Source organism: Photinus pyralis, unplaced genomic scaffold (genome assembly GCF_008802855.1).
Source record: "Photinus pyralis isolate 1611_PpyrPB1 unplaced genomic scaffold, Ppyr1.3 Ppyr1.4_LG6, whole genome shotgun sequence".
Lineage (NCBI taxonomy): Eukaryota > Metazoa > Arthropoda > Insecta > Coleoptera > Lampyridae > Photinus > Photinus pyralis.
This window is the reverse complement of record NW_022170663.1, coordinates 27,818,593-27,828,826: the sequence shown is the minus strand read 5'-3', so window position 1 is coordinate 27,828,826 and position 10,234 is coordinate 27,818,593. Positions and strand designations below refer to the sequence as shown.

The 10,234-nt window shown below is 36.0% G+C and overlaps 1 protein-coding gene across 1 annotated transcript; it reads right to left on the bottom strand.

Annotated features, from left to right (window-relative positions):
• Nucleotides 1–1,442: 1,442 nt before the first annotated feature.
• On the bottom strand, nucleotides 1,443–2,959 carry LOC116174177 (transcription factor MafA-like). Its single transcript, XM_031492048.1, has one exon. It carries the CDS (start codon nucleotides 2,887–2,889, stop codon nucleotides 1,918–1,920), a length of 972 nt encoding a protein of 323 aa, XP_031347908.1. The 5' UTR covers nucleotides 2,890–2,959; the 3' UTR covers nucleotides 1,443–1,917.
• Nucleotides 2,960–10,234: the final 7,275 nt, after the last annotated feature.

Below are 10,234 nucleotides of genomic sequence, written 5' to 3'. Positions count from 1 at the left end.
GGTCGCTGTTTAAATTGGGGGTTAAAATCATAGCGTTAAGAGATGAAAGAAATTATGAAAGAGCTTTCCAGGCCGATTTTCAGATTAATATTAGCTACCTACTCAAAAATAGCTCCTTTTCGTGTACAATTTGTCTCCGTGTCGTAAGAGTGATTTGCAAAAATTGGAAGCGCACAATTCAACGGCCGTAGTCGATTGTAGTGAATTACATATTCTGAAAAAATAGACTGAGCGATATTTTTCTCATTTTTCGGTGTATAAAAATGCGTATCCCTTTCTTTTTCAGTTTCAACTATTCAGATATGCGAGGGGCTTGAATGAAATCTTCAACACGACGTTTTTTGTTAATAAACCGCATCGATTTAAAAACCTTTTCGTCCAGAATCGTTCATTATGCTTATAGTAAATATTATATTTAAAAATCCTATCCGGGGAGCTACCTAAGAGTCGAGTCACCTCTCTACATTGGCATTTCGAGGAAAATTGACTTTCCAGACTGATGCAATTTAAAAATGTACTTACAATATACATAATTATTTCACTGAAACCGTCTACATGCCGAATAATCGGTTGAGCGATTTTCACATTCCCTTTATGTTTCCAAAATGCAACACGTTTACCTATTTTAAATAAATTTTTATCGGGGCGGTTTGTGGTGAAAATTTTCCCACCTTTATGAAAATGTCGATTGTACAAAGCACATTAATACGATGTAGGTAGGTACACCTAAAAACTGCACAATCAGGGTAGACTACCTAAGTGAAAAAATGTTGAAAGTAATTCGCCCAACGCTGCGAAAGGGCTTTTAAATTTAAGATACAATTAACAATTACGCTAATGAGAATGACGTCATAAAAAAGTCGAAAGTTCTTCGAGCAAAGCTAAGTGCTGACCAATAACATTTCTCTACCCTTGCCATTGGTGCGAGGCGTCGCGACGGCGCGCATGTTACGCCGACGCCCTTTGCAATTACGTATACCTGTACAATTTTACTGTACGTACAAAAGGTCATTCCCTATTTTGGTAAATATAATAGATTTCCGTTCACATCCAGGAAGTTTTTCACCTAAACAAATCTGCGGTAGTTAACTAAGAAGTGTTTATTTTATAGTAGGAATTTGTTTTTGTTTTGGAGAAAGAGGCCTTCGTAATTATTGTTGTATACTTAACCTTATTACGAAGGAATAATAAAACATGGGCGACTGGAGACTGATATAATTAAAAAGCAAGAGGTGAGATTTAGCAGACTCTAAATTTAGACTAAGCGCCTTTAAATAGGAATGTATGTAACCTTATTCCCGATAACATTGTAATAATCTAATTGGCTGGGAAAAAATGTCTGCAACCTTTGACGCCTAGATAGTGTCGGCAGAATTGTTACAGAAACGGGTGTTTTGCTTATTCATCTCATTCCTGCAATGATGCTTTGAATTTAACACAGGTTCTCTCTAAACCATAATTTATTGATACTAAATTTATTTACAATATTTAATAACATAGTAATAGTGTTAACATTGTATTTTAAAACACAACCATTATGACTTTAGTTATAGGAAAAATATAACTAAGGGTCATTATTTTTTCTGTAAGATGCTATTCGCATCACCATCGTATAAAAATAGAGAAGAAAAAATGATTGCCCAAACACCACTAGTTACTCATAATAAAAAGATATGCATTTAGCCCCGGGGGTATTTAATACTACAACTAACATGTAATTGAAAAAATTCTAACAATAACAAATAAACGTCATTTCTTTAAAAGCTAAAAAACAACAAAGGAAGCAACGATTTACCGCATTCAAAATCCACTCACTTTTCACACATTCTCACTACATTTCGGTTTTACTTTCGGGGGGGCTGAATGATGGTAGCAGCGTCGGGCAGAATACTACGTCCTCCTGCCCGGGAAGTAATGTCACAGGTAAAATTCGGTGGGATTTTGTTCTTCGGAATTTTGATTATGTTGCCCTCCCGGTAGGCGACTGTGCAGCTGAATCCGTTGCTTCAGTATATCCCGTTCCTGAATTACCCTCGCCAGTTCTACTTTGGTTCGATTTAACTCGACCTGTAAATGTTGGTTAGCTACCTCGAGATCTTGGCGTTGCTGAAGACGTTTCGACCTACAATTTTGCGCGTATCCTCGGTTTTTGAGTGTTCTTCGCTTCTGCTTAAGGCGCACAACCTCCTCGCGCGGACAGCCGTGTAATTTTTTATTAAGTTCTCGCACAGATAAGGATATCAGCATGTGGTCACTGAGATAAACATCTTCACTACATGTAGAATAGCCACTGTTATTATTATTGTTACTGCTCATGCGGGGTGATAACGCACTACCGCCACTGCTGCAGGACTGCGGCCTTTGATTATGTAGCAAATGGTGGTGATGGTGATGATGAGTTGGGTCGATGAGCATTCCAGCAGGAATGTATTCTCGGCGTTCCCATTCTCCACCTTCGTTTAACGTCGAATGGGTTGGTCGCAAATCCAAGGGTTGAGGCTCTGGTCTAGGATTTGGGTAATAATACATTATGTCATCGACGAATCCCGATGGACGACACGGAGCTGGTGAATGACTCGGTGGCGTATCTGGTGGAGTACCTGGGTCTAGAGCCATATTTAAAAACATTTGCGTTGGGGCGCCGTATATGCCGGAATTTGGTGGAGAAATCGGTGGTAGGCGCCGATCTTCGTTCCAATTTCTACATACTTTCTCGGTGTCCTCATCGGGAGCGGAAACCCACTCCGTTTCCATTTGGAGACGTTTGTCTTCCCTTTTGACGGAAACATCACCTAAATGATCAAGTACAAATTCCTGCACGTATTCCTCAGCTAAATGCTGCTCGTCCGGCTCCATCCCCACGTCACGCACCCCTAGGGTCTGCTGCATTTGACTTCCGTCGCACTTGTCACTCGCGCGTATATTTCGCGATGCAATACTTGAACCTACTGATGCTCGCGGCGGTGATAGAATGCGCGTCCTGAGCGTCTCTAGGTTTGATAGCATGCGAATTCAGTTGGGGGCGGCTTGGCACTGCGAACCGCCTCCGCAGTGCCGGATAGGCCCATTTGACACAACTCCGGAAATTTGTTTATACTTCGATGGCCAGTCAACATTGACCGGATTCACACCATATTGTTGTTAGGTTAAATTTTATGACGTCATCAAACACTGAATACAAAATAAGTGTCACATTTTCCTTTTATTAAGACCTAAACTTCGACAAGAACCGCAAATCCTTTACTGGAATAACATAGGAAAGGAAAATGCGTTTTATAGGTCATAGCATACAATCCGCGTAAATTTGGGGTCGTTCTTATAACTAAAAGGGTATTTCCTCAAATCTCGTTTCGCTCAACAAATATCCAACTTTTTTGTGAGAAATGAGAAAATGTTACCTTTGCGTCGAAATACCTACAAGCAGGAACGAAAAACGTGCGAAATCAAATAAAATTTCGGACGGAAACTCAGCTCGACGAAAATGAATTTTGTTTGCCTCTGAAATTATAGATACACCACTCTTGTTCTCCATAGTAAGTATATGCAATTTTTCCCAATCAATATTTGGGAATCGACGTGCGAGATGTGGTTTGTGGAATTGGCCGAGTCTGAAAATTTTCTATGCACGCTAGATAGATTTATGAGTTGACTATTTTGGACCATTCGGAATAAGTCTTTTACCCGAATACACATCTACCCAAAAGTGGTAAATGGCAATGCACGACAATATTATTTCTCTGCAAAATCGGTAGATAATCGGCAACTGATTAGCGTTGCTAAATCATAAAGGGAGTTGAGGATTTAAATTCGTGTGCAAGTCAATTAAATGTTAGACAGGCATTCACACTAGTGTGGAATTTAAGAATGCAATCCAAATTCACACAATTTATAAGAAACGATTTCAAATCGTAAGTATCCATTGTTCAATATTCAATCATTCTACTGTCTGCACTCCATTTATTTAAAAAAATTGCACCAAAAGACTGTGAACATGCACTGATAAACACCGTCGAGAAAAATTACATTTCCTAATAATGACTCAAACTTTGGCTTATACCTACATACGAAACGGCATATCGCATATCCTGTGGGAAAACCAAATCGATGGCTCAGATGGCTGAGAGTATTATAAAAACATTTAAAAAAACAATGGAGCGATCATTATGGATCCGATAAACCTAGACGCCCTACCAACTTTCAGCTCTATCCCCACGAAGGCAAAAAGAACTATAGGTAGGTACTCGTCTTATGATTAATATAATTGCTATACTTACGAGTACCCTTAAAAGTGCAGTAAGAAGAAAAGCGATTTATTTACAGATACATATAACTCAATATAAGAGACTGCGCTGTCTGCCATATCAAGAAAACGGTAGCAACTTGTTGAACTTATCATTTCGCCACGAATCTTTGAACCTCCAAACTTTTCGCCAATAAACAACCAAAGAAGGAAACAAACCAAGCATAATTTACCTACTCATAAACGAAGATAACAAAGGAGTGACAAAATTGGGAAGAAAGGTTCTTCAAATATTTTGTTCAGAGATTCTAAATAGCATTTCCCAAGAGTTCTCAGAGATCTCTAAGGAATTCTTTCACAGATACCTTACATATTCCTAAATTTTTTACAGAACTTTTCGAAATTCTTACAGCTCCTTGTAGGTAACATTTTTGAGGTAATTTTTAAAACATTTTTAAAAGTGCTTTTTTAGATTTGTTCTTTAGAAGATTTTTAAGACCTATGAGCGATTTTGAAGATAAGGATGTCAGCGTAGATTAAATAGGGGCAACGTTGCCTCTTTTTTTGACTAAGAAAACGCTTTTGAAATTTTTATATCACCGAAAATAGTAAATTTTGTTTTTATTTTTCCTCTAGGTCGGTTCCCGTTAATACTTTCTATGGGTTTTTTTCGGGGATCTGAATCTTTCATAAGAATAAAAGCTACAGGCTACTACTTTCTTATTTCTTATGGACGCCATATTGAATTTTTACGGAATGAGATAGAGGGCAAAAAAAGATAAATATTGACGTGTCGCACTATATTTTACATACATTTATAAGAAAAATTTCAAAATGAAGTGTTTTACATTAATTTCTCAACAAAACATCCACGGGTAACTAGATCTTGCTGGATCAATATTATTTTTAGCGCATGTTTGAAAAAAAAATACGATATTATATTCGTTATGGCTGGCTTCTACATCTAGCGTGTTATAGAAATTCTGGTAAGGAACTGATTCAGATTTTCCGAAAAAAAAGTGCCCCTATAGAACGTAGAAGGTGCTCACGGGAGCCTCCATTTCCAATCGTCTAAGTTACGAAAAATAAAAACGAAATTTTATATTTACAGTTTTTTGATGATAATTCAGTTTTGTCACAAAAACAACTTTGCCCTCATTAATTTACACTGTATCTCTCACCGTTGCGGAGATCCCAATGGTAAGCCACGGAAATTATAAAACAATCAAATTCGCCAATGCCGTCAGTATTTATTTGACGAATCCTCCTATATTAAAAAAATCCTCTAGAGGGACTATCACTTTATGCTAAAGAAAATGGGATGCTATTATATTTTTAGATTTTCATAAGAGCTTTTTTAGGTTTGTTCTTAGAATATATTTCAAGATCAATGAGTTATGTATTTTGAAGATAATTTCTAGGAAGAATGCAGTTTGCCTACTAGGATGGTTATTCTTATTCGACTACCACCAAGAAATTCCCTACATCGAAGAAAGCGTCAGGCCCAGGCGTGTAGTAAATGTAAGTACAACCAAACCATGTCGTCTGACCTCCGCAGAAATAAGAAACAATTAGATTCTCCAATGCCGGCAGTGTTTCTTTAGGGAATTGAATATGTTTGAAATACATTTTTCAGATATTGATGATACATTGAAAGATTTTTAGCGCATTTTTGGAAAAGAATACCTACGTTATTATATTCGTTATGGCTGGCTGGCTGGCTGACTGTTCGGTTAAAATCTCGGCAATTACAATGGCTTGAGACTTTAAATTTTCACTCAGAGCTATCTGCTCACTATAGTGTAGGTAGATGTGCAGGCTCTACTGACTACTCTCTAGTCTATTTTTAGTTAGATTACTAGTGAGATCGATAATTTTAAACTTTGCTAATAAAATATGTACCTACTGATCCGTATTACCGAAAAATGCGATTTCATCGTGCATGTGCTGATTTACAACTTGTTTTATACATTGTGTCGAAGATAAGGATGTATCATAGATAGCCATAGAAGATACAACGAGATTTTCAATACAACGGAGAAATTATAATCAACTTTTTTGTATATGGCCCGTAAAAAAAGAGTACATACTGTATTGCGTAGAATTTTTTATTACGAATACAACGATATACGGCACGCAAAAAAAAACAAAAGTTGCAAACTGTTGGTTTCAACAGGATGGCGTACCCGCGCACAACACCCTAATCGCGTGAGAATACCTATCGGACAAATTTTTCTATTTTCCAGGAAATTTGTCCGATAGGTATTCTCGCATGATAGGGTGTTTTGCGCGGGTACACCATCTTGTTGAAATCAACGATTCCCATTATGTTGTGCTCTGTATTCGTAACCAAAAAGCTATTCAATACAGTGTGTACTTTTTAGCTTCCTAGCATGTGCTAGGTAGCTATTGCGATAGCCGTTTTTTGAACATTTCAAAATTTCATCAAATGTCGACGTTTTAGACCATTTTAAGCAACTTTTAAAGAATAAAAATTTTTTCCGTCTGTATGTACGTACGTACGTTTGTTGGCAATTTTCTGAGAAAACGGCTCGACGGATTTTGTTGAAATTTTGTATATATGTTTTAGGCATACCGAACAGAAAAATAACGGGGCGGATTTTTGAAAAAAAATTTTGGAGCGCCGTAACGGCATCGAACTTTTTTTTTCAAATAGCAACCTAAAATTTTTATTCTATTATTTGGAAGACCTTATTTTCCTGTGTACAACCTACAAAAAATTGGGCGGGGTTATATTATCAAAAAACGGAGAAAAAAATTGTCAAAGTCAAAAAATTGTGTTGCATATGTGCAAAACGCAACGATCTTGTTTCTGAAGCAATTTAAACGAAATTTCTATGGTAAGTCCCTTTAATAAAAGCAAACAAAATTCATGCGCAAAAATCGTGTTGCGCATGCGCAGAAATGCAATTTTCTTATTTATGGAACATTAGCTTCCTAGCAATGCGAAATTTCATCAAATGTTGACGTTTTAGATCATTTTAAGCAACTTTTAAAGAATAAATTTTTCCCGTCTGTAAGTGCGTACATATGTTGGCAATTTTTGGTTTCAGCTAGGAAGCTATTCTGTCAAGAATTTGACACCTGGTTTTACGGGGCATAAAAAAATAAAGTTGATGATTTCTCCGAAACGAAACGTTGAATTGAAAATATCTCAACAGTGTCTTGTAGAACTTTTTAAACCATGATAATATCTGTTTAATTGCCTTCCGTTACATTTTAAAGCATCTTCAGAGATTCTCCCTAAACATATTCCGGAAATTCCGCAGACGTCCTTAGATTTAAAAAAAGTAAATTTTTAATAATATTTTTATTGATTCTTGAAAGATTTTTTCGACAATTTCGCTTTTTTAAAGATTCTAGGATTCTTATTCCAAAATTTCAGTATTATCTATTGTCATGAGCTGAGTAGACTAGAGTTTATTTTTTTCTATGATGTTTTATGGTTTTTTTAAATTGTAGTTCTGTAAAATGTTTTTTTAACATAAACATTAGCAAAATTGAAATTAGTTTCTGCGATTACAACGGCGCCTATCACCACGACAAAAAAATGTTTCGAATACATTCTTCATACTTTTTTGTTAAATAAAATCGAGATATCGAATAAAAAAATTGGGGTTTGAAATTACAAAGTTGCCCCGCTCCCCCCAGAAGTCGGGAATTTTCGGGTCATGTCATTTGTTCAAAATTAGTAACCCCTGGAGTTATTAAATGGGTGGACGGGTGGTCCGAACCACCCTGAATATATCTATATACAAAACTAGTTGGATCCAAAAGATCAATTTTAATTAGCAAACTAAATTAATAACAATTCTATACAGGTAATTTGAAATACTTTAAGAATCTGCCGTATTCGGCAAAGGGGGTGCGGTAGTCTCCTTGGAACGGTACGGTATATCTCCAGTGCAACTCATGAAAATTAAACGCGCTTCATTTGACACTAGTCACAATCTAATCAAACAAGGTTTGCTGCAACACATCTGATTGGTATTTATGCTCATTTGAATGGTCAGGCTGCAATTTCCAAATTCGGTAGTCCAGTAGGTAAGGCGTATTGTTCACCGAAATTTTTGGGTCAAGCAACAGTTTAACTTTATCAGGTTTATCTACGTGTAAGCGAGAGGGTTTCTATCCTAGTTTTAAATCACCATTGAGCAACAAAATCGGCCTCATTAATTAACGGAGCTGAAATCATACAATATTAATTTTCCCCCCTCTTGCAATCCAAGAGAGTTTTCTGACTGCAAAGATAATTAAAATATCTCTACGGGAACGACTACAAACGGAAAATTAGTTACAGTATATTGATTTCCTTATCGGCGATTAAAACAGCTCTACAAATTGAAACATTACCTTCTATTTCTCACTTCTAGAAAAGAAATACGTTAGGTGCGGAACTCCAGTTTCTCGTAAGGAAGCGCCCGTTTGTTTAATTACATTTACAATAAGATAAAACTCAACAGGAAAATTTTGGGGTTATCGCCCCTTAAAAATTATTATCATAAAATCTCCTTAAATTAGAAAATAATAGAGAAAAAACTGTTGAATGGCCCATGTTTCACAAAATTAATATTTATTTCTCACATAATATATAATATAGTTGTAAGGAATCAAACCATTTGTACTGTTTTTTTGTCATTATTAAATACATGCTCGTTTCTTTTTTGTTAATTTTTGGCCTTTTCTTATTTTAAACGTATATCTAATTTTAAAATGCAATACATGAGCCCTCGAATTAGCCTGCCAAGCGTATGGTGAGATTGACCTAATTTTTCCTTATAATTTTCTTATTTAACATCATACTTACATGTTTTAGGTACCTAATAAAAACGAGAAAAAAGTAAGCTTTCTAATAAGGTATCAAATGACCTATGTTGCTATTTAGGTACCTAAAAACATTCAAGATGGCGCTCGATGTCAAAAACAATGTGGAAAAAAATGCTCAAAATATGTCAAATCATTTTAAATGGAAACGTTCTAATGTTCATGTCTGTATCTTAAATGGTTTGAGCGTGAGGGCTTTGGTTCCATCTTTAATACGAACCTGTCTATGAATGTGACATGAGTTGTTTATATCTGATACCGTTTGGTAAAATGAACGAGGTTTTAGTGATTTTTGTGCTTTTTCCTCAAAATGCGGTCACGAGGAAACGGATTGGGATTTTTACCATCTGACTTCAGTGCATCGTTACTGCTGTACATAAAAAAAAATTTGCATCAAATTCGTTTCTGCCTTTGCACCAGTCTATTCTAACTAATATTTCGGCCACTGGGAACCATTTATAAAATGGTAGAGAATACGGGGTGTTGTTATTTCATTCACCTATGAGTATTTCTTTACTCATGTTATAATTTCTCAGCAGATTCCCGTACTATACGATTCGTCCAAGTCAATTCCTGGATGAAAGATGAAACTACAGCTACGAGCTAGACCTAAAGGGATTGGGAAACGTTATATTGACATCTGAAGATTTGTCGCCACTGGAGAATCTAAAATTTATAGAACCCACTTGTTTGAAAGACATGCGACAACGAATAAGTACGATTATCGGATTATCAGAACGTATACATAAGTATATCTAAATTTATACGATTACCTACAAAGAAAGTAAACCTGGGAGGAAACATTTTGATTCGCCATACTGCATTGATTTAGTTATCCGACATGTCCAAATACCTACTCCTACTTTATTATATGCTAATTTATGAAACAGGGACAAAAGATATGTGTTGCCCTTATCGAAAATAGTGCTCCTGAAAACTTTCTGTATCTAGTATAAAACTATCGACACCTTCCAACTCATTCCGTTTATCACTGCAGGAATTGCATACATCGTTTCCAAAATAAGGTTAAAAGAGAGGCTTGATTTATATTGGCAAATAAAGATATAGATTATTTTCTAACGTGTACACATATAGTTGTATGAACCGAATACATTTTAAAATGCAAACGTTAACAATAAAAGTAAACTA

Excerpts from the sequence above, each read along its gene's own strand:
- LOC116174177 (XM_031492048.1), bottom strand. The coding sequence starts at position 2,889 with ATGCAGCAGACCCTAGGGGTGCGTGACGTGGGGATGGAGCCGGACGAG.